Source organism: Rhinoderma darwinii, chromosome 1, assembly GCF_050947455.1.
Source record: "Rhinoderma darwinii isolate aRhiDar2 chromosome 1, aRhiDar2.hap1, whole genome shotgun sequence".
Taxonomy (NCBI): Eukaryota; Metazoa; Chordata; class Amphibia; order Anura; family Rhinodermatidae; genus Rhinoderma; species Rhinoderma darwinii.
This window is the reverse complement of record NC_134687.1, coordinates 420614075-420639535: the sequence shown is the minus strand read 5'-3', so window position 1 is coordinate 420639535 and position 25461 is coordinate 420614075. Positions and strand designations below refer to the sequence as shown.

The 25461-nt window shown below is 44.9% G+C and overlaps 1 protein-coding gene across 4 annotated transcripts in view; it reads left to right on the top strand.

The window, feature by feature from the left end:
• The window catches only part of MORC2 (MORC family CW-type zinc finger 2), a 147898-nt gene extending 141091 nt beyond the window's left edge, over window positions 1–6807 (top strand). For all 4 annotated transcript variants that reach the window (XM_075829377.1, XM_075829387.1, XM_075829367.1 and 1 more), the window contains 3 exons: window positions 237–330; window positions 5577–5765; window positions 6462–6807. In XM_075829377.1, coding sequence (XP_075685492.1) covers window positions 237–330; window positions 5577–5765; window positions 6462–6530 — 352 coding nt within the window. In that variant the 3' untranslated portion in view covers window positions 6531–6807. The remainder of the gene's footprint in view (window positions 1–236; window positions 331–5576; window positions 5766–6461) is intronic.
• The last annotated feature ends 18654 nt before the right edge of the window (window positions 6808–25461 follow it).

The following is a 25461-nucleotide window of genomic DNA, read 5'->3' as shown; positions in this document are numbered from 1 at the left end:
ATCGCCCAGTGTTAAACCCCCTTTAGGCTCTGCTTGGGACTTGTGCAAAAAATGCATACAATTCATATTTGTAGCTAAAATGTTCTGCGAGTCAAACTTGCATGAAGGCACCCATAAGTGTAACGGAGTGCTAATCTACAGTCATCAAGTGATTTTATTATGTTGGTAAAGGAGTTTTTAATGCAGGAATTCGTTTTTCATGCAATATGATGTAATGCAATGTCTCTCTATTTTAGGAACTGCTTAAGGTATTTTTTACCACCGAATTTTCCTATAACCAAGAGTGAACTGAGTGCAATGAATGCAGAGGATCTTATAGCTTTTCCACTGGTGAGTGAGGAAAAGAAATTGACAAAAAAATGAAACCTTTTTTTAATTACATTTTTATTGTTTGGTTTTTATTTTGGTTCTAACGTAAAGGCTTTGTCCATCTTTGCACTAAGTTTTGTTCATTGTGCATTTGCTTCCTAAATGCAAAGTTAAGCAGCTTTCTAAACAGTCTTTATTACAAATGTCTTACCATTTTGCTATTGTGGAGTCTGTGCAGCTCCTGGAATTGCGGGGATTTTTAAAAAGATTTTGTGCATGTGTGGGACACCTAACCCCAGCAGTATAACATGCTGGTGATTTAGTGCCCTAAAATCAAGTAACCAGGTCCCTTTAACAGGTTCCCGACCGCTGGCCGTAAATATACGGCCAGCAGTCAGGGTCTCTAAAGTCCGGCGTATAGTATATATACGGCCGCACTTCAGAGACTGTGCACGCGCGATCGCGTGCACACAGCTCTGTGCCCTGGCTGTTACTAACAGCCATGGGCACTGGGCAGAATGTCAGGGGTCAATCTTTTGGCCCCTGAACATGTGATCGCTGTGACAACCAATCACAGCGATCACATGCATTTCTGCATAGAAAACAGTGTGCACGCGATCGCGTGCACACAGCCCTGTGCCCTCGCTGTTACCAACAGCTCTGGGCACTGGGCAGAGTATCAGGGACCAATCTGATGGTCCCTGATCATGTGGTCGCTGTGAAAACCTATCACAGCAACCACATTTGTTTTATTTTGACTTTTCTGGCAGTAAATCTCCTGCCTCTTTTCTTCTCCTCAAACATTGTTTCAGTTTGAGGAGAAGAAGAGACTCGAGAGAATTGCTGCCAGAAGAATACAGTGAAAAAAAATACAGTTACACTAAAACATTCTCTGTATAGATAGATTTCTATCTATCTATACAATCTATCTATCCATCTATCTTTTTTTCTATCTATCTACCTTTCTTTCTTTTATTCTATTAGAATAGGCAGGTAGGGAGTATATAATTATATATATATCCACATATATATAATATATATAGCAATAGCGGTTTATTTTTTTGTTAGCGGTAGTGTAGATATATATAGCAGTTAGTTTGTGTGTTTTATAAAAAAAATTAAAAAAAAAAAATTTGTTTAGTTAGTGTTAGTGTTAGTTACGTTATGGCGAGGAAGTTGTTTAGCGCCGAGGAGGCATACGCCATGCTGTGGTCTGAGTCGGAGACCGCATCAGAGATGGCGTCCGAGATGGAACCTGTTTTAGGTAGTGACGATGACAGCGTCACTTCAGGTTCATCTTCAGGGGACGTTGTCCCTGATGCAGTCGAAACTGCAGAACATGAAAGCGCAGGGCCAAGTAGCGCTGTAGCACGGGACAGCCTGGTCCCTCCAGTCCAGGCTCTTGTATGGGCACCTGCCCCATCTTTTGGGCCTAGAATCCACGGATTTACGGCCACTCCTGACATAACCGTGGACAATACAAATTTTGTCCAAATGGATTACTTCCATTTATTTATAACGGACGACATCCTAAATCAGATTGTCCACGAAACAAATTTATATGCCACGCAATATATAAGGCAGAAACCTTCATCCACCCATGCCAGAGATTGGACGCCCACCAATTTGCAGGAATTAAAAATTTTTTTGGGGCTCACCCTAAATATGGGTATTGTCAAAAAGCCCTCCATTAGGTCTTACTGGTCAACAAGACCCGCCCAAGCCACCCCAGTATATTCTGCAGTAATGCCCAGGTCTCGTTATGAGACAATAATGAGGTTCCTCCACTTCAATGACAACGCACAGGCCCCCCCAAGTACCGATGCAAACCGGGATCGGTTGTTCAAAATAAGACCGCTAATAAATTCCCTGAATAATTTATTTCTGCAACTCTACACCCCTGAGCAGAATGTAAGTGTGGACGAATCCCTCCTCAACTTTCATGGCAGACTTAGCTTTCGCCAATATCTACCTTCCAAAAGGGCAAGATATGGCGTTAAGCTCAACAAATTGTGTGAAAGCGGGTCAGGATATACCACCGCCTTCAGGATTTATGAAGGGCGGGACCGCACAATAAATGTTCCTGGATGCCCCCCTGATCTTTCCACCAGCAGTAAGATCGTGTGGGAGATAATGCAGCCTCTGCTTCACAAGGGGTACCACCTGTACTGTGATAATTTTTATTCTAGTGTGCCCCTGTTTAGGCATTTGCATGCTGCAAGGACTGGGGCATGTGGTACCATGCGCAAAAACCGAATTGGTTTTCCACAGCAATTAGTGGGGAAGCGCATGGTAAAGGGGGACTCCTGTGCTTATGCATCTGAAGAATTGCTGGCGGTCAAGTTCAGGGATCGCAAAGATGTGTATGTGCTAAGCACGATTCATACCGCAGGAACAGTGGCAGTGAGGGAAAGAGGGGCAACATCGGACAAGCACAAACCAGTGAGCGTGTCCGAATATAACAAGTACATGGGGGGGGGGGTGGATTTAAGCGACCAGGTTTTACAGCCCTATTTAGTAAAACGCAAAACTAAAACCTGGTACAAAAAAGTGGCCATTTATTTGTTACAGGTGGCCATCCACAACTCATTTGTGCTCTATAAAAAAAACAGAGGCAGAGACACATACCTGGATTTCCAGGAAAAAATTATTGAAGGCCTCATTTTTGATGTTCAGGACACCCGAGAATGCCCCCAGTCTGAGGATGTCACGCGACTGACTGAAAGACACTTCATCAGTCGGATTCCCCCAACAGCAACCAGAAGCAACCCCCAGAAAAAGTGCCGCGTCTGCAGAAAAGACGGGCACCGCAAAGATTCCCGATATTTCTGTCCCTCATGTCCCTCACAACCAGGCCTGTGCATTGAGCCATGTTTTAAAAAATACCACACTGTTCTGAATTATTAGATTTTAGTTAATTTGTTGAAAATATATTTGCCCTACATTACGTTTTTATTTTTCCCCTGATTTTAGTCCAAGGGTGAGGGAGGGAATGGGTGGGGGGTGGATGTCATGTTTGATGTTTTCTAAAGTTCATCTGCTGGAGAGCTCCATTTGCATTAACCTGAAATTACTTATTTTAGAAAACCCCAAAAAATAAATTCCCATTATAGATGAATATTTTGGGATTTCTGCTTTAAGAGCAGATATTTTGGAAGTGTTATAGAAACTCTGTTGAGTTTTGTAAAACCAGCTTTGAAAAAAAGCGATTTGTGAAATAATCTTCTTCTATCCTCCGCCCTCCTACATCTCTATGTGATAATAAGGCCCACATATTTGGTATCCCCGTGCACGGGAGAAGTGGCAGAATGTGAACGGAGATTAATTTTGACCGTGGTCTATGCCGTGTGTGAAAAATGCTGGTATAAACTGACGCATTTGCTAAAAAATTGCTAATTTTATTTTGATCCATCTTATTCAAGAAACTTTCAGAAGAAAACTGGACTTGCTAAAAATATGATAAACCCCTTGAAGGAAACCTTGTGGGGTCTACTTGTGTGAATGAAGTCATTTATGGGGTGTTTCTAATGTTTCAGCAGCATTAGGCCCCCCAGAAAACAGTATGCGGCTCTAAAATCAAATGCAGAATTCCTGGACCAAAAAGCCTCCTTTTATGCCAAGCCCTGGCACATGCCCGCACAGTGAATAAGGCACACATATTTGGTATCCCCATGCACGGGAGAAGTGGAAGAACGTGAAAGGAGATGAATTTTGTCCGTGGTCTATACCGTGTGTGAAAAATACTAGCCTAAACTGACGCATTTGCTAAAAAAGTGCTGATTTTATTTTGTTCCATCTTATTCAAGAAACTTTCAGAAGAAAACTGGACTTGCTAAAAATATGATAAACCCCTTGAAGGAAACCTTGTGGGGTCTACTTGTGTGAATGAAGTCATTTATGGGGTGTTTCTAATGTTTCAGCAGCATTAGGCCCCCCAGAAAACAGTATGCGGCTCTAAAATCAAATGCAAAATTCCTGGACCGAAAAGGCCAAAAAGCCTCCTTTTATGCCAAGCCCTGGCACATGCCCGCACAGTGAATAAGGCACACATATTTGGTATCCCCATGCACGGGAGAAGTGGAAGAACGTGAAAGGAGATGAATTTTCTCCGTGGTCTATACCGTGTGTGAAAAATACTAGCCTAAACTGACGCATTTGCTAAAAAAGTGCTGATTTTATTTTGTTCCATCTTATTCAAGAAACTTTCAGAAGAAAACTGGACTTGCTAAAAATATGATAAACCCCTTGAAGGAAACCTTGTGGGGTCTACTTGTGTGAATGAAGTCATTTATGGGGTGTTTCTAATGTTTCAGCAGCATTAGGCCCCCCAGAAAACAGTATGCGGCTCTAAAATCAAATGCAAAATTCCTGGACCGAAAAGGCCAAAAAGCCTCCTTTTATGCCAAGCCCTGGCACATGCCCGCACAGTGAATAAGGCTCACATATTTGGTATCCCCATGCACGGGAGAAGTGGAAGAATGTGAAAGGAGATTAATTTTGGCCGTGGTTCATACCGTGTGTGAAAAATGCTAGCATAAACCGACGCAATTGTTAAATTCTTGCATTTTTTTCCAATTTTGCCCACTTTAGTGAAAAAAAAAAAATTATATATACTGACAAATGCCACTAAAACAAAGCCCTATCTGTCCTTTAAAAAGAGTGTAAAATTCAAAGATGAACTTTATTCACCTGCTGAGTTATAGTCATCTAAAGAAGCGCATAGCAAAATTGTGAAATTTGCTCTGGTCATTTAGCTGTAAAACAGCCTAGTCCTTAACCGGTTAAATTAAGGATGTACATTCATTAGCTGAACAGCAGAGGGGGCAGGAAGGCCTTTTTCAGTCTACAATAGTGTAGCTAGACTACAATACTTTGTAAGTAAAATTTTTACCAATGTTCGGAATAATATTTTACACTAATGCAGCTAAGGCTATGTTCACACTATCATCATGGCTTTGTTATATCAGAAGCTCTGACGCTGTGACCGATCCTACATACAATAGAGACAAACCCTCTTTGATGGGGCCTTTTGACTTATTTTGGAATCTGTCAGTTTCTATCATTTTGACAGCCACTGCATGCTGCATTTTTCTTGCCGTCAAAAGCGATGGAAATTCCAACGGAGGTACTGAACTGGTATTAGAACCGAGCCTAAGTATTTATTTTTTCTTTAAGTTATGTATGTAGTAGATCACCAAAAAGAATAAAACAAAATTGCATTCGAGAGGTGTACTGGTAGATCTGATTTCTATCCTTTCTGTTTTTAGAAGGAATACTTCAAGCAGTATGAAGTGGGCTTGCAGAACTTGTGCAATTCATACCAGAGCCGTGCTGACCTCCGGGCAAAAGCTTGTGAAGAGATGCAGCGCAATGCAGAAAAGAAATGCAAAGAGTCTGAAGAGAAGCTGCAGAAATTAAGGACCAATATTGTGTCTCTGTTACAGAAAGTTCAAGAGGTAAGGTTTTCTAATCCATGGTGTTTCTCTTTTTGGGTTTTAAGAGAGCGCTTTATTTGTGCTTAAAGAGCTACTTCAAGCATAGGTTAAAGGGGTTATCTGGTTTACCTATTTTTGAATACCCTATGAGGGGGAGACTTGTTCAGGATCACTAGAAGTTTTTATGGAAAAATAATGCTCACAGTACAAAATAAATGTATTTACTTAAAGGATAACTAAACGTTCAACAAACTTCTGACATGTCATAGTGACATGTCAGAAGTTTTGTTTGGTGGGGGTCCGAGCACTGAGACCCCCACCAATCGCTAAAACTAAGCTGCAGAAGCGATCGTGTGAGCGCTGAGCCGCTTTGTTTCTGTTCGGATTTTTCCAGAAAGTACGGGCTCATAGACTTTCTATTGAGTCCGTACACCGCTACATTGATTTACGGAAAAAGCCGAACACAAACTAATTGGCTCCACGCTCACACAAGCGCTTCTGCCACTTTGTTTTAGCGAGTTGCTGGGGGGGGGTCTCAGTGCTCGGACCCCCACCAATAAAAATTTCTGATATTTCACTATATGTCAAAAGTTTGTTGAACGTTTAGTTACCCTTTAATTCATTCTTCAATTCTTCAGAGATAAAATATTACAATTGTAAAAAAAATATTTTTCACCTTCCAGATGTCAATTTGTCAACTTCTTTACTTCTCTCTAGGATATTGATATAAATACAGACGATGAGTTGGACGCTTATATTGAGGATCTCATTGCCAGAGGAGACTAAACTATTGTACGCCACTTGTTTAATTTTCTGATGAACAGACGGAGAAGTTACTTTGATCCCTATGTAAATAGATTTACCGAAGGGGGGGAGCAACACACGTTACAAGTTTAATGTTTTCTTGTAATAAGTTTTCATGGTTTTTACTTAACAGGCATGTGTTTTCTGAAAGTTTTAAACATTGTCGTTCTTGAACTCATGTCTTTGTTTATAAATATTTATTTTTTATTGGAAACCGAAACACCTGAGCCTGGGTGCTTTATTAAAAAAAAAAAAGGTCCAGCTGACTTGTCTCTCATTTTTCCAGTGTCTCAATCTCAATTGCCAGGTCCTTTTCTTCATCTCAGGATCCCGAGGCGTACCTGGTCGACACTGGGGGCTATGTTGGATCACTTCAGCTTGAGTTACATGTTTCCCCACTGTCTGTTTTCCTAGGCTCCTCAAGAGGATCAGGGTCAAGAGGATTCCGTCAATCCTTGTCACTCTGGACTGGCCGCACCGTTGTTAGTATGCTGACGTGGTGGCTTTGTCAACCGACGTTTCTTGACGCTAACCTCTTCTGCACAATCTGTTTTCTCAGGGGCCTATCTTCCAATGTAGTCGGCTCCCTTTGAACCACTTTGTAAGATTTCGTTGCTTACCTAGAAGAATGTGTTCCTTGTGGCGGTGACCTCCATTCGGCCAAACAAATGGCCCTCTCTTTTCGTGATCCGTATTTGACTCTCCATGATTATAAGGTGGTTCTCTGCTTTGTGCCTTCCTTTATGCCCAAGGTGGTCTCCTTTCACTTTAATGAGGATATAATTTTGCCGTCGTCCTGCCCGTCTCCGGTGCACCTTAAGTAATGCTCTCTTTTTACAATTTGGATGTCCGCGACTTGCGGGTTTTTCCTTTCGGTCACTTCCTCCTTTTGACTCCTTGTTCATTGTCCCGGAGAGCCCAAGGAAGAGCTTAATGGCCTCTAAGGCTACAATCGCTTGAAAGCGTCAGTTGACCATTTGAAATATCTACCAGATCAAAGGGAAGAAACCACCGATTTTGGATTATAGCCCATTCCACTAGGGTGGTTAGTGCTTCCTGGTGTCTGCAGAGCTAAAGCCTGATGGCGACAATGTGACCTTGCCATTTTTTCACACGTTGACCAAATTTTACAGGGTGCATACCTTTTGCGTTCACAGATGCTTCCCTTGGTTGCAAGGTGTTGCGGGCATCAGTGAAGTAGATGCTCACGTTCGTTTTTTTCGGTTCCCACCCATGTAGACTGTTTTGGGACGACCCATGGTCTGTGTCCATCAATAAGACAAAAAATAGGATTTTTTTTTGTGCGTACTCACCGTAAAATCCTTTCTTTTTTGTCCAGTAAATTGGGCGACACGGCTCCCACCCTATTTTAGTTATGAAGTTCACAAGGTTGTCCGTCGGACGTGCTGGTCTTCCATGGTTCTGTTATTCTTGTTCTATTACCTTCTGTTCTGCTTCTCCTACTGCTTCTATACAGACTGACTAGCTCGTTGCCTGAAGGAGGGGTATATACTGATATACTGTAGAAGGGGCTAACACTTTTATTAATCTTAGTGTCACGTCTCCTAGTGTTGACCGCATATGCTCATGTTCTGTGTCCCCCAATGGACTGGAAGAGAAAAGGATTTTATGGTGAATATTCAAAACATCCTATTTTTCTTACCCTGATGTAAGGACTAACGTATTCTACACTGGTCTGTTCTACTGTATTGCTAACTAGCCATGTTAGCCGTTTGGTGAGCTAAAATCTAAATCCTACTTCCGTTTGCTTTGTATTTCACGATTGTGTAATTTTCTCTTGCTTCCTTATCTATCTCCCCTCAGGTATCCTATAGGAGTGTTGTAGCATGGAGAGGCAATGTATTAAATAGCACAGGAGTCCCTAACCAATTTTTTTTTTTTAAATTCTGTGTTTGTTTATTTATTTATCAAAGGTGAATAACAAATTTCACAACTCTGGAAAACATAGATATGACATGAGAGCACCAATGTAAATTATACAGTCAGTCATAGAAAACACAAGAGAAAGAAAGGGAACCGGGGAGGGAAAGAGGGGTATTAAGGGGGACTTATCCTCATGGTCTGCCCCATAGTCAGATGTCCCAGAATAGAAACACGATAATCCAATAACTCAAATTAGGACAGTAGATCCAGATACTCTGCAGAATTCTGGTAGCCAACCCACGTAGACTATACTCGCATAAACTTATCATGAGTGTCTCGCTGGGAAGCTGTAAGCTCCTCCATCCGTTTCACTTCCTGGATCTTCTGAAACCAAAGGGGCCTCCACCTTTTTCCACATAGCCAGGATGCAAGCACGTGCCGTGTTGATCAGATGCCGCACTATTGACTTCTTGTATGTGGAGATCGGGATGTCACACAGACGAAGCAGGAATAAGCCAGGGGATCGGGGCAGCGTATATTCCGTAAACCGAGACGTCACCGTCCAAACCGTCTCCCAGAACGTTTTTAAGTGTTGACACCCCCCAGAACGTGTGTAGTAGATCCCCGACCTCCACCCCGCATCTCCAACACATAGGAGACACCTCCGGATAAAATGTATTAAGTCTGGAAGGGACCCTGTACCACCTCGTCAGAATCTTGTATCCCGCCTCCTGGATTCTACTTGATATCGAGGACCGATGAGTCATGGTATATAGCCGAGTACGCTCATCCGAGGTGAAACTCATACCTAGGTCCGTCTCCCACTTAGCCAAATATGAGGGGTGCGAGTCTGTCGGAGGGGAGTTTATAAGACTAGTTTACCGAAAGGGCGTGACGGACTGTGCCCGACATCGTGCATTGCGTTTCAAATGGTGTAAGGTCACGCGAGAAATCGACCGCCGGAGCAAGGGATAACAGAAAGGGACGGAGCTGGGCGGCCTGCCAAATCGGAAGGTGTCCCAGATCCGCCCCGTCCGCTAAGTGAGATGTCGTCTGCTAAGTGAGATGTCGTCTGCCAACTGCCATCAGTGACATAATGGCGGGCCTGCGTCGCCCCTACTAAACGTTTGCGGGAGAATGGCCCGGGTTCACAACCCGGCTGAAAAGAGGGATTGTCTAAAACGGTATAGCGGAGACGGTCTCGGGGAGATCCGTAAATGTTTGAACGCCTGTGCTGCAACTCGCAGGGTGGGGCCTATAAGAGTGCGATTTTGCCGAAGTTGGGATCTGATCCAATAGCCACGGTGCTGCCGAGAGAGGAAGGGATATGAAGGATTGTTCCAGCTTGACCCATGGTTTGGACCTGGCATGTCTACACCAGTCTATAATACGCGTCAAATGTGCCGCCTGATAATAGCGGTGGATATCAGGCAAGCCCAAACCACCGTCAAGTCTCATGCGAGTCAAAATCGCTTGTGCAGTGCGTGCGTGTTTGTTCGACCAGATAAACTTAAGCATCAGAGAAGAGAGTGAGGTAAAGAAAAGACGCAGTATGTAGATTGGGAGAGCCTGAAAGATGTACAACAGCTGAGGCAGCACATTCATCTTGAATATGGCGCAACGACCTAACCAAGTGAAGGTCCCTTTCGACCATCTCCGGATCTTCCTGGAGTGTTCGTAATATGTGCAGATAGTTACAGGCATAAAGGTGTGAGGGCCGGCTAGTGAGCTGAATACCAAGATATTTAATGGAACTAGTCGCCCACTTAAAGGGGAAGGAATCCGCCAACGTTGCCACCTCCCGGGGTGAGAGGGAGACATTCAGAGCTTCAGATTTTTAGAAATAAATTTTGAAGTTAGACAGGGCTGCAAATGACCGGAATTCAGCCATCAGGTTCGGCACCGTAATACGGGGCCAGGAGAGGAAGAATAATAAGTCATCCGCATACGCTGCGACTTTGGGTCGTGGCCCCCACCTGGACACCTGCAACATCTGGGTTGGCTCGGACATGACATAAGAAGGGTTCCAAACATAGCGTAAAAATCAAAGGAGATAATGCACAGCCCTGGCAGGTTCCGTTAGAGATGGGAAAGGAGGAGGAATGATGCCCGTTGACCTTCACCGATGCCGAGGGGGTGGAGTAAAGACTTAAAATCCAACTGAGCATACCCCGGCCCAAACCTATATAAGATAGTCTCCTGGAGGAACGACCAATCAATCCTGTCAAACGCTTTCTCGGAATCGGTGGAAAGCAAAAACGCTGGGACCGAGGAGGCGGTAATATGCTCAATAATGTTGACTGCTCGAATGGTATCTCTAGACTCTCTTGTAGGAAGAAAGCCGGTCGGGTCTCCATGAATTATTGTCGATAAAAATGGTGTGATTCGGGTAGCCAATATCCTTGAGAAAAGTGTTAAGTCTAAATTTAGAAGGGAGATGGGCCTGTAGCTACTGCATTGGGAGGGATCTTTATCCTCCTTGGGGATTACTGTGATGTGAGCCCTCAACGTGTCTGTAGGCAGCGCTCCACCTTCTGTAATGGAATTGAAGGCCGCCAAAAAAGGATTGGTGAGGAGAGGGGTATGTTTTTTGTAGTAGGCCAGAGAAAGACCATCAGGCCCTGAGGCCTTACCCGAAGGGGAGGTCTGGACGGCTGCAAAGAACTCATCTGCCGTAATCGGGGTGTCTAGGCTTGACACCGCCTCTTACGGAATCTTACGTAATCCCGAGGATTGGAGATAAGATCTGATGACATCCCGTCTAGAATTGGGAAGCGGAATGCCCTCAGAGTCTCTTAGGTTATATAACTTTAAATGATAGGCACGAAAGGATTCCGCAATTTGGTCCGACGAGTGTACCTTTGTGCCCTCGGGTGTAGTAATGTAAGGGACATACGTGCGCGTCCGCTGTGCCCGCAAAGCCCGTGTCAACGTGCGACTCGGCTTATTACCAAATTCATAAGTGTCTACGGCATCTAATGAGAGAGGCCTTGGCTGCCGAGAGTGTCAACGTGCGCAGTTTATCCCGTAATCTTATTAGTTCTGCACCCGAGCTCGGATCCAGTAGTCTTTTATGAGTGAGTTCCAGGGCGTGTATTTTCTCCACGAGATCTGTGAATGCTGCTGCACGTTCCTTTTTGAGTCTGGCGCCAATCCGTATGAGAACTCTTCTCGTAACGCATTTATGGGCTTCCCAGATTGAAAGAGGGTTAGAATCGGCCGTAATATTAGCGTCCAAGTAAAATCGGAGTTCCGACATCACTTCCTCCAAGACCGCAGGATCCTGAAGTAATGAGTCGTTCGGACGCCACTGCCACGGAGTCGAGTGTAGGGAGGGGAGGGACAGGGTTAAAGTGATCAAGGCATGGTCGGAGAATGATATGCAATCTATGGAGGCTGAGGACAGAAGTGTAAGCTGGGGGTGCCGAAGCAGAAAATAGTCTATACGTGAGTACATATTGTGTGGGTGGGAAAAAAAGGTATAATCTGTCCTGTGGGTGTAGTATGCACCAGGGTTCTAATTGATGCAAGTGGAGCAAATGCTGTAGACGACGAGTAAAGGGTTTCGCAACAGCAGGCTGGTTTGACACGGTATCTACTCTGGGGTCTAGGGCCATATTAAAGTCACCGCCTAAGACCAACGTCCCTTCCGCAAAGTCGTCTAAGTCAGTCAGGACCTCTTCCAGTAATGTCAGTTGACCCGAGTTTGGTAGGTTAAACGTTGGCAAAAGTCATGGAGCAGTCTGTAATCTTACCTTTCACGAATATGTATCGTCCCGCGTCATCCGTGTGACATCCCAAACACTTCCAAGGTACAGAGTTTGCTTCAAGAATGGATACGCCCTTGGTTTTAGAGTCCAGAGAGGAACTGTGGTATAAATCTGGGAATCTCGAGTTGCGGAGCGACGGCATCTGGTCGGAACGGAAATGTGTCTCCTGCAAGAAGACCACCTGAGCCTTTTTTTTTTTCCAGAGAAGACGTAGCAAGGAGGATCTTTTCTCCGGTATATTCAGGCCCTGGACATTTAGCGAGGTAATAGTTTGGACATAGTGCGGACGGTGCCACGACCCCGAGGATAAGGGGAGCAGAGCGGGGGGGGGGAGTGGGTCAAACGAGAATAAAAGGGTAAGGGAGGAGGGACAGAGAAGTGGACAGCAGTAAGAGAAAAAGAAGAGCCCAAAGGCTCCAAGGGACTACTGTGAGTTGCACGACCCAAAAAGAAGGACGAGCAAGACCACAGGTCAACGAAGTGAAGTCGTAGAAAGGCACAGCAACACAAGGCATACGGAGTGCCCGGACAACATACATCATAAGTCATATTTAGGCAGTAACAGAATGACAACCATAACCCCAAGCTGACATAGGGCCCAGGCGATAAGCCAACCCCCTCCCTTCTGACATAACGTTGAAAACATGGCTTCCACCAACCACAAGTCCAACAGTCCTGTTAGTACTTGATGGCCCTACAACAAGGGTAAAGCCGTTACAACGGCCCGCACCACTGGTCATGCGATGAGACCGAACTCCAGGCCTGCAACCACGAACATCGGCATCGAATTCTGCCTGCGGAGATCAAGCCTTAAAGGAGAAAAGGGACAAAGAGCCGGTCTGTCCCTTCAAGCTGCGTTTCCCTGGCGGGGGCTACGCGCCGGGCGTCTGGCTTCTTCATCTAACTGCTCCGATTGTCTCGGTCGAGTCGTCGGGTCTCTCCTCTGTGGTAATGGAGGGGGCAGCAGGGTCCAATCCGGGACCCTCTCAGACTCCAGGAAACGGAAGGCCTCCGTGACGTCAAGCGGCGTTTTAACGGCAAAGGTTTGGCCATCCTTCAGAAGGATTATATGAAAAGGGTGGCCCCACCGATATGAGGCACCTGCCCGCTTAGTGGCATCCAGTAGAGGTTTAACGATACGCCTCATGTAGAGAGTTAGGCGAGAGACATCTGGCAGGATCAAGACATCAGCCCCGTAGTAAGGGACCGATCCGCGGTCCCATGCGTTATGCAGAATGTCCTATCTGTAGAAATGGACTCTACAGATCACATCTCTGGGGCGGTCAAAGTCCCTGATTCTAGGGCCCGCTGTGCGATGCACCCTGTCCAACTCCAATGGTGCTACCGGTGCACGATTCAGCAACTTATTAAAGATGGTGGACACCACTTCCTGCAACTCTTCTGAGGGCACTGACTCAGGGATCCCCCGTAGCTTAAGATTATTGCGCCTGCCTCTGTTTTCTATATCATCCACATGAAACGCAAAGTCCTTCAGGCGCATGGCCTGATTACTCACAGTTGTGGAGAGCGTTGATACTTCAGAGGCTAGGGACCGGTTGTTGTTCTCCAGACGAGTGACTCGATCGTCTAGGGAGCGTACAGATTGGGAGACTTTCATCAAGGCTTTGGCCTGTTTCTCCTCCAGCTGCGACATGTGTGCCACCATGTCTGATCGTGTGGGTAGAGCTCGTACCATCTCCCATAGGCCAGCTAGGGTACGGTCCATCTGTGTGCCCCCATGAAAGGCACTACCAACAAGGGAGAGGCCGACAAGTGCTGCCGGGAAGTCCTGCGAGGGCTCCGGCAGGACGCACGTGGTCGGGGCAGTGGAGGACGCCATGACACCTGCAGCAGTGCGGTCGTCAGGTTTCTGCTGCTGGGCTGGCGCTGGTTGCAGGAAACGATCCAAGGAGGGTTCACGAGAGGCTCTGGGTGAGCCAGGCTTAGATTTGCCCCTTGGCATGACGTTTAGATCCAGTACCGGGTGAGTATTCACTGCGAGGTAAGCTGGTGTGTCCGGAGCTCCGAATCCGTGCTGCCTCACGCCGCCATGCCCCCCCCTAACCAACTTTTAAATATAAGTGGAGCTCACGGAATATTAAAAGCGAAAAAGCCTGTTAAAGTTATGACAGGTATATGGGTTTTTACCCTAGTGTTAACTGCCAGAGGCACGAAGTTTCAATAATGCTATGAGAGCCTCGTTGCTTTTAGCGCACAATCGTATCTGCAGCTCTCAGCAAATGGAAATAAAACAAGCATGGGTTTGAGAGCCACTGCATGGGGGGACTTACGTCTAGCAGAAGTAGTGAAATAGTGGTAATGTAACCAGGGTGTTAAATGGTTGCTAGAGAACATGGAGCCCACAGAAGTTTAGCGAAAAGAAGAAAATTCTGCAGAAGTATATTATGTCGATTTTAAGTGTACAACCAGTCATAAGAAAACAAGACCATTTAGACCGGATGTGCTGTATAATCCTATAACCTTTCATTTAAGTGTTTGTTTGTCTAACATATTGCAGCAACAGCGAGGTGGCACACAGCTATGTGCTTTGTACCCTAGTTCCCAGGCTTCCCGTACAGAAGTACCACAAATGCTCTAATAATAAATCGAGACCGTGTGTGTGTGTGGCTCTGTCTCCATTTCTGAAGTTTCTGCCTATAGAGTAGCACAGACAAAAGTAAGTCTGCACTGCAAAATATAAGAAAGGAAAAATAAGTACCTCATGAAATATATAGATTGTTTCACATAATTATTTTTTCCTTATAACTGGAGGTTCACTTTAAAGGAAAAATCTGATATGTCATAGCTAAATGTGAGATGATCAGTGTTGATCCACCATCATAGACTCTTCCAATGTGATTTAGAGAATGAAGGACTCTTAGGGTATGTGCACACGTAGTGACCAAAAACGTCTGAAAATCCAGAGCTGTTTTCAAGGGAAAACAGACCCTGCTTTTCAGACGTTTTTTGACCAACTCGCATTTTTCGCGCCGTTTTTCGCGCCGTTTTCGCTGCGTTTTTTACGTCCGTTTTTGGAGCTGTTTTCATTGGAGTCTATGAGAAAACAGCTCCAAAAACGTCCAAAGAAGTGTCCTGCACTTCTTTTGACGAGGCTGTATTTTTACGCGTCGTCGTTTGACAGCTGTCAAACGACGACGCGTAAATAACAGGTCGTCTGCACAGTACGTCGGCAAACCCATTCAAATGAATGGGCAGATGTTTGCCGACGTACTGTAGCCGTATTATCAGACGTAAAACGAGGCATAATACGCCTCGTTTAAGTCTGAAAATAGGTCGTGTGAACCCAGCCTAAGGGTATATTCACACGGCTTATTTTCGGCCGTTTGAAAAACGGCCAAAAAATCTGAAGCAGAGAGCCTCCAAACATCTGCCCATTGATTTCAATGGGAAAACGGCATTCTGTTCTGACCGGCAGTTTTTTTACACGGCCGTTTTTAAAAATGGCAGCGTAAAAAAATGGTCACGAAAAAGATAGTGCATGTGACGACTTGAGCCGTTTTTGGAGCAGTTTTTCATTGACTATAGAAAAACCGCTCCAAAACCGGCCATAAAAAACGTGAGTTGCTAAAAAAAAACGGCTGAAAATCAGGAGCTGTTTTCCCTTGAAAACAGCTCCGTATTTTCAGACATTTTTTGGTTAAGCGTGTGAACATACCCTTTTAGTCTATTTGTACCAGCATCCTATTTGATGTATTTATACTGCAGTAAAATTGTTAGGCCTCATGCACACGACTGTAGCCATGTGCTTGGCCGTGATTTCCGGGTCGGCCGGCCACGGAGTGACAGCCGCGAGTCGCCCGCAAGTCGCGGGCTGTGCACATGGCTGTGGCCATTATTTTCAATGAGCCCGGACCATGCACGGACTGTGAAAACCACGGTCAAATGCATGGCCCCATAGGAATCAATGGGGCCGCAATTCTCCCGTGTAGGCCCCATGCACACGAATGTGCTTTTGCGGCCGCAATTCCCCCGAAAATCCACGGGAGAATTGCGGCCCCATTCATTCCTATGGGGCCATGCACACGACCGTGGTTTCTCACGGTCTGGAAATCACGGCCGCGCACATGGCTACGGTCGTGTGCATGAGGCCTTAGTCTGACAGCTACAGTTTCTTGTTTCTTGTGCATGCTTTAAACATCCAATCAAAATGCAGATTGTACCTGCAGAGGTTACAAAAAAAGTTTTACTTTAGCAACAAACTCCAAAAAGATGCTTTGTTAGAAATAGTGTTGGATAATAGGACAGTTTGTAGTCTATTCCTAAGGAGCATATGAGGGAATCTTAAGGGTATTTTCACACGACCTCTTTTCAGACGTAATGGAGATGTTTTACACCTCGAATTACGCCTGAAAAGACGGCTCCAATACGTCGGCAAACATCTGCCCATTGCTTGCAATGGCTCTTACGACGATGTTCTGTGCAGACGAGCTGTCATTTTACGCGTCGCTGTCAAAATACGGCGCGTAAAATGATGGCTTGTCAAAAGAAGTGCAGGACACTTGGGACGTTTTTGGAGCCGTTTTCTCATAGACTCCAATTAAAACAGCTCCAAAAACGGCCGTGAAAAACGCTGCGAAAAATGTCTGAAAATACGGAGCTGATTTCAAGTGAAAACGGCTCCTGATTTTCAGACGTATTTTGTTAATCGAGTGAACATACCCTAATAGCCTATGCAGGAAATCTTCAAATGTGAACCTAGAGGGTATGTGCACACACACTAATTACGTCCGTAATTGACTGACGTATTTCGGCCGCAAGTCCCGGACCGAACACAGTGCAGGGAGCCGGGCTCCTAGCATCATAGTTATGTACGACGCTAGGAGTCCCTGCCTCTCTGCAGGACAACTGTCCCGTGCTGTAATCATGTTTTCAGTACGGGACAGTAGTTCCACGGAGAGGCAGGGACTCCTAGCATCGTACATAAGTATGATGCTAGGAGCCTGGCTCCCTGCACTGTGTTCGGTCCACTACTTGCGGCCGAAATACGTCCGTCAATTACGGACGTAATTAGTGTGTGTGCACATACCCATATTTTAACAATAGAGCCGATGAGTCCTGCAGCAAGGAACTACACAGGGTTATCGTAAAGTATTGTTTCTTCTATCATGTGCTGCAATGAATGTAATAATCAGGAAATTGTCTTAAGTTTATCAAATTGCTCGGCCAAGGAACTTCAAGTAGTATCAAATTCCAGGTTGCAACAAAAACATCCGTCATGCAGAGTCTGGAGTTCACTGCCAGAAAGTGGCTACAGAAAACCCATGCTATATATTCTTCAGCCCACCCTGAGCACTGAAAATAATACTACAGCAATAAATATACATGCTATGCTGATTGTTTACTGACAGAAAGAAGTAGCTTGCTCTTGTCCATTTTCATCCTATCTGTAATGCTAAATCTAGCTTTAACCCCTTAGGGTATGTTCACACGGCCTATTTACGGACGTAAATCGGGCGTTTTTGCCCCGAATTACGCCCGAAAATAGCGCCTCAATAGCGCTGACAAACATCTGCCCATTGAAAGCAATGGGCAGACGTTTGTCTGTTCACACGAGGCGTATATTTACGCGCCGCTGTCAAATGACGGCGCGTAACTAGACGCCCGCGTCAAAGAAGTGACCTGTCACTTCTTTGGCCGTAATTGGAGCCGCTATTCATTGACTCCAATGAATAGCAGCGCTAATTACGGCCGTAATTGACGCGGCGTTCAAGCGCCTGCACATGCCGGTACGGCTGAAATTACGGGGATGTTTTCAGGCTGAAACATCCCCGTAATTTCAGCCGTTACGGACCCCCGCCGTGTGAACATACCCTTAGTGACCAGCCTATTTTAGGCCCTAATGACCAAGCTATTTTTTTTTATTTTTTTTTTCGTTTTTCTATAGTCTCATTCAAAGAGTGAATAACTTTTTTTTTTATTCTTTCGTCGACATAGCTGTATGAGGTCTTGTTTTTTTGCGGGATTAGTTGTACTTTTTATTGCCACCATTTCGGGGGCAGGTATCATTTTTTTATTTAACTTTTATTAACCCTGAAATTCCGTCATTGTTATATGCGTTTTAAATTGACGCTGTTCACTGTGCAGCATAAATAACACGTTACCTTTATTCTATGAGTCAGTACGATTACGACAATATCACATATTTTGGTTTTACCGCTTTTGCACAATAAAAACACTTTTGAACTAAAATAATTTATTTTTGCATCGTCTCTTTCCGTAATGTTTATTATTCTGTCAATGTAGCGATATGAGGGCTTGACTTTTGCGGGGTGAGGTGTAGTTTTGATTGGTACTGGTTTGGGGTACGTGGGACTTATTGATTAACTCTTATTATGGCTTTTTTGGGGGGGCAATGGAAAAAATGGCAATTTCGCCATTATTTTTTTTATTTATTTTTTTTACGATGTTCACCTTGCGGTTTAAATTACATATTAACTTTGTTTGGGTCATTACGGTTGCGGCAATACCATATATGTGTAGTTTTATTTATTTACTAAATAAAACCACTTTTTATGGAAAGAAACGTATTTTTTTTTTACTGTAATTTTTATTCATTTTTTTTATTTCACATTTATTACTTAGTAAAGTCCCCTAGTGGGAATAAATAAATATGCGATCTTTTGATCGCTGCTATAATGCTTTGGTAGATTTACACTGACAGGCAATAATGCTCTGGTATACAAAGTATGACAGGCACTCTATTAGGACGTGGCTCTGGCATGTCCTAATAGGCATACTCTCAGGGCAGACGTGGGGGCTTTTATCTGGCTGCCATGACACGATTGCATTTGCGGTCCGCCGATGGGTGACAGAGGGAGCTCCCTCTCTCTCTGCAAATGATTTTAATGCTTTAATGGGTTCAACGGCCGCGATCTAAGTAAACTTCGATCGTGGCCGGTGGAGCAGGAGCCCGGCTGTCATCAGACAGCTGGCTCCAGCCTGCACTGGACACCCACGCAGGACTTGGACTAGGCCGCCGTGAAAAGGGATATTGGTGGTCACTAAGGGGTTAAAATAAAATGAAGGACTTCCGGTTCCGGCGCGCACATGGTTAGACGCGAGTAAAGAGAGCTCCGTTAACCCGACTCAAAAAATCGGGGTCCCGAGGCTTTGATACCGGACTTGAGGCCACTGGCCGACAACCCGAAGTACAGGCTTCTCTCCGGCGTATGGAGAGATTCCTGGTGAAAACCGGGACCCCAGGATTAAACTCACAGGCCCCGCAGACTGACGACATGCTGCCGCTGGGAGAAATGGCGCCTGAGCCGGCCAGGAACACGAGGAGCACGAGCTCGCGCTCGGCATCACAACCTCCTCTGGTGCAGCCAGCATTGGAAGAAGGTGAGCCTGATACTATGCTGCACAATATGGACATTTCATGTCGAGTTTTGGCCATAGAAGTAGCTAAACTTATAGCCCCAGATATTACAGCTTCTTTGGAGGCGACGGTGTCGAAATTATTACATCAAATACAGTCGGATGTCTCAGCTCAGGCGGAACGAATCACTGATTTGGAGCAACGTCTCAGTTTATTGGAGGATGAGTTAGCGGGAACACAGGAGGAGGTGAAGAAGGTGATTGCTTCCAATCTCCAACTGGTAGATAAAGTGGATGACCTGGAGAATCGCTCGAGAAGGAGCAATTTACGCATCATTGGGCTCCCAGAATCTATACCAGCAGGCCAGCTGCTAAAGTTGTGTGCTGTGGAATTGCCTCAGGTGCTGGGCTTGCCTGCCCCGCTGAGAGCGGAGAGAGCTCATAGACTGGGTCCAATGCGAAGTGTTACCCAAGATGGCGCTCCAGCAAGACCGCGACCAGTTATTGTGAAGTACCTGGACTATGTGGATAAAACAAATGTGCTACAGGCCTATCGAAGGTCCTCGGCACAAGTGAGAGTGCGAGGCAACAGAATCTTAATGTTCGGAGATTACTCGGCAGAGGTTACACGCAAGCGGCGTGCTTTCAGCACGGTGTGCTCTCTACTGGTCCAGAAGCGCATTCGGTTCTCTTTGATGTTTCCCGCCATTCTTAAGATCTTCGAGCCCGGTGGTGGTGTGGAATCGTTTTCATCTCCAGGGGAGGCGGCTAAATTTGTGGAAAGCTTGTCCCAAGACAACAATGGGGATCGTCAGACATACAGAGATGGATTGCCTCGCAGGGGACGTTCCAGAAACAGGAGTACCAGGAGGGGTCTTACCTCTTCTTCTCCGGACTGACGGGAGATGTCCAGATGGTGATGGAAGGAGACTCATGTTATTTTAAGATTCATAATGTCTGAGGCACAATTGTTATTCCTATAGTTGCATCGGAGGTTGATGCTTACTGATGTTATTGGTAGGGGATTGTGCAGCTGAAGTGAGGCTTGAGGGAATTTCTGCATGGAGTCGGGTGGGAGTGTACGATTTTGTTGATACTTTCCTGATATACAGGGGGTTGCACGATAAAGTCTTGGCCCCATTACTGGCCTCCACAGGCATGGTAGATGTATGGAGAACACAATTTCCATTAGGTAGAGAGTTCACTCACTCTTCCCATGCGCATACCGCATGGTCGCGTATTGACTACTTGGTGGCTTCTCCATTGCTCCTCCCTAGGATTCTTAGTGCTCACATAGAGGACTTGGTGATTTCAGATCATTCACCGGTATCTCTGATCTTGGCAGATACATTTAAACGGGGATCGGATATCTTCTGGAAATTTCCTTCTTTCTTGGTAACTGATGAATCCTTTCAGGCATGTTTGAATGGCTAGTTATTGGAATATAGTCAGGAAAATCAAGCACATAGGGAAGACAGCCACTTGTTTTGGGACACAGCCAAGGCAGTACTGAGGGGAGGATCATTTCTTTTGTGTCGTCGCTTAAAAGAAAAACCAACAAGCTTTATAACGAGTCTAGTAGAAATCTTCGCATGAAATATACAGCGTACTCGGCAAATCCCACATTAGCGCTTCGGGATGAATGGCTTACAGCTAAGACAGAGTTTGAAATGTGGCTAGATAGAAAGGAAAGGTTCCAGAGAGAGCAAACAACGGCGCATTTCTTCAGGTATGGTAATAAAACAGGATCCCTGTTGGCCAAAATGGCGAAAAGGCAATTTCACCCGACTCACATAGGGGGGTTGAGAGATGGGAACGGGGCAATACAGAAAGATCCAAAGATCGTCAATGATATACTGGGAGATTACTACACTGCGCTATATGCACAGGATACTTCGGGGAGGACTGAGGGGAGGGCGTTTCTGGACTCTTTAAAGATACCATCTCTCTCGGACTCTGATAGAGAATCGTTAAATGCTTTGATCACGGAACAAGAGATAGTATCAACCATTAAATCATTGACGAATAATAAAGTGCCAGGACCGGACGGGTTTTCTAGTGACTTTTATAAGATTATGAGGGAGGAGGTCACACCCATTTTATTGCCGGTGTATAATCATATGCTTTTAAATAAGGAATTCCTGAAATCGGGCAATGTAGCTTATATCAAGGTATTGTACAAGGAAGGGAAAGCTCCGACTAACCCGGGCTCCTATCGCCCAATCTCTTTGATAAATCAGGATGTTAAAATATTGTCGAAGATATTGGCCAACAGGTTGGCCCTGTTTTTCCCGGATCTGATTGGGTCACACCAGGTGGGTTTTGTTAAAGGGAGATCGGCGGTCAAAAATATACGCACGGTTCTGGCGGTACAAGACGCAATAAAGACTACTAGCATGGAGGGGTACGAGTCGCCAGCACTTTTAACATTGGACGCCGAAAAGGCCTTTGATAATGTTCACTGGGATTGGCTGGGGTTAGTTCTAGATAGATTTGGGATACAGGGATTGTTTAGGAATTACCTGGAAGCGTTATATTCAGAACCTCTAGCTAGGGTGTTCACCACAGGTTTTCTTTCAGCACCGATCCATTTACAGAAGGGAACAAGACAGGGATGCCCCCTGTCTCCATTGCTGTTTGACTTAGCTTTGGAACCGCTGGCGAGACATCTTCTGTCCTCCAGTGATTTTGAAGGGATAATGGTTGGAAGTCAGGAGATTAAACTGACATGCTTTGCTGATGATCTTTTGCTATTTCTGAGATCGCCTGGGGATCATTTGGGGGGGGGGGGGTGCTGGAGAAGCTAGGGTACTTTGGATCATTCTCAGGATATAAAGTCAATGCGCAAAAGAGTCAATTACTCTACTTGAAGGAATCAGGGGCAAGACCACCCTTGCAGGGTATGGTGGAAATAGCCACATCTTATATCTCATACCTGGGGATTAAAATAGGCAAATTTCCCTCTTCCCTCTATAAACTAAATTACTCACCCTTGTTTGAAAAAATTCATAAGGAACTAAATCGATGGGCGTCACTGCCGTTGTCATTGTTTGGGAGAGCTGCTCTTTTAAAAATGATAAGCTTTGCTCGTCTGTTATATCCAATGCAAACAATACCCATATTGATCAAGCACCTAGATAGCCAAAAATTACAGACAGCATTTCTACAATTCTTGTGGAAGAAGAAAAGACCTAGGACTGCATATAAAAAATTGGCACTGCCCAAAGTTGATGGTGGCATACAGTTACCACTTATTCGATATTACAATTTAGCGGCCATCTGTAGGCACATAGGTGATTGGCTGCATAACACTAATTTGTACTCCAATGTTCAACTGGAACAGGCTTTGGCTGGATCGGATTCGTTGACGGCACTGTTACACTTGCCCTATGCTCAGCTGCCTAATAATGTTAAGTCAAGTTTGTTGCTAAGGGATACAATAGGCGCCTGGAAGGCGGTGCGGAAGCTTTTTGGCCTTTCGTATGGTCTTTCTAAATTCTGGCCATTATGGGACAACCCCATGTTCCCACAGGGGAGCCAGAATAAATTATTTTCGCAGTGGAGATCTGAGGGGATCAATGTTCTGGGCCAACTCATGAATGTTGAAGAGGGAAGATGGTGTACGTGGCAGGAGTTCTCTAGCAAGTATAATTTGAGGGATAATCAGTATCTGCAATATGCTTAAGTAACAGAGTTATGTAAAACCAAAGTACGCAATATTGAGGTAGTGGAGAGGCGGGGGGCATTTGATGGGATGGTGCCGCAGGGCGTTATGGGTAGAAGCCTTGCAAGTTTATATGGTAAGCTTCGGAATGTCCACCTTGACTCTTTTAGTACCTCCTGCTTTCGGACCTGGGAAGAGGAGCTGGAAGATCCAGAACTCTCTAGCAAAATTCGGGAAGGGTGGGAGAGGGTGAGGAAGGTCATGGTAAATGAGCAGTGGCGTGAGATGCACTTCCGGCTTATGCACAGAGCGACATATGCTTTTCATTTATCCTATAGGGACGCTCCAGCACACTATCTGCGTAGTTGTCCTAAATGTGACCTACATAAAGCTAACTTACTTCACGGGATGTGGTTGTGCCCACAAATTCGGGCGTTTTGGAACCTTGCTCTACAATTTATTAAAGACACCTGGGGGGGAAGAGGTGCACGCAAACCCACAGGCAGTGCTGTTTCATTATATCCCCATGGATCCAGATGGGGGGGGGGGGACCACCTCTAGTAGCCCGGAAAGGAATCCATATGGCATTATTGGCTATCAAGAAGTGCATCTTGCGTCACTGGTTACAGGCATCGGTCCCGGGAATTGCAGAGGTTGTGACTACTCTTAAAACTTTATTGGGATATGATAAAACGGACCTAGAAAGACACAAAGAAAGGTCTACAGAACAATTTTTTAAAACTTGGCATATATTTATTGAAAAACATTATTCCGCAGCGGAGTTCACAGAGTATCCAGGGCATGCTAGGCATGCTACTGGCTAGTTAGGAACCTGCTCACCGAGATGGAGGAGAGTTGGGGGGATGGAAGGGGATGTTCGGTTTTGTTTTGCCTTATTCATTGCCTTGTAACTTGATGATGACAAGTAAAATGAAAAAATTATTTTGGAGTTAGAACACATTGTTATATAATGTACTTATCGTATGTGTGACACGTACTTTATACCTGTAACTGTTCTGACTTTGAATAAAAAATATATTTGAAAAAAATATAAAATGAAGACTGGTTGCTCACAGAAACTAGCTCTGGCCTTGTTATACAACAGCTTGTAAGGTGGACAAAACATTTAAAACTATGCACATTTGTATATTTGTTTAACTGCTCTGTTTATTTGTTCTGCTGTGACCAGTTTTATAGGAGTGAGGTCCTTTGACCTTAAGTATACAATTAGCAGACCGGCCCCTCAGCAACTTAAAGGAACAGTGTCACCACAATTTTTTTTTAAATATGTTAAAGATGTTAGTGCTTTATTAAAAACGTTTGGATTAATTTGTGTGTTTGTGTGTTACTTTTTCATATTTTTACACTTTTTCTTCCCTATGGGGGCTGCCATTTTTTTTTCCATTTCTGTATGTGTCGATTAACGACACATACAGACATGGAATACGGCAGCTCCAGTCCCATAGGGACTGCGAACGGGGCCCGTTCCATCCACTAACATGTACGCCGCTGTGTGGGAACGGCGCATGCGCCGCTCCCACACAGTTCAATTTGAAATGCGCGCCGTCCGGCGCCATTTTCCTGTGGACCGGAAGTCGCGGCCGGACAGTAAGATTACTACTTCCGGTCGCGGCTTCCGGACTTGTGCACATGGAGCAGGAGCAGCGGCAGCAGACGGAGCGGATGGACCGGAGGGAGCGGCGGCGACTGGAGCAGGTAAGGGATTTATATGTATGTTTGTGTTTCAGTGTGTGTTTACTACTGTATGTAAACCTTCTACACTGTGTGTTAGCTCAAAAAATGGCGACACACAGTGTAGGAGGTTAGACCGTTCAAACCCCTCGTTTCTCCCGGCACTAGCCAGGATAAAGGAGGGGGGGATGCTGAGAGCTCACTAGAGCGAGGGCTTTTTACCCAATTTTGCAGCATAAAGCAATGTGGTTGCTTTACCACATGCAATGCTGCAATTTTGGGAATGGCTCCATCTAGTGACCAGCAATGGGAAATATTATAAATTAGAATCCAATTGAATCCAAATTTATAATATTTCCTGACTCGTGAAAAAAAAAAAAAAAATTAGAACAATGTTTAATCACCTATACACTAATGGTTTAACTGAGTAAAATATACCTTTTAATAGTAACTTGTTTTAAAAACAGGGGTAACACACCACTGTGACATAAGCCCCACCGTGAAAATAAAAAATGTATTAAACAAAAAACACTGAGTCATTATGATACATATATCTCAGTGTTTA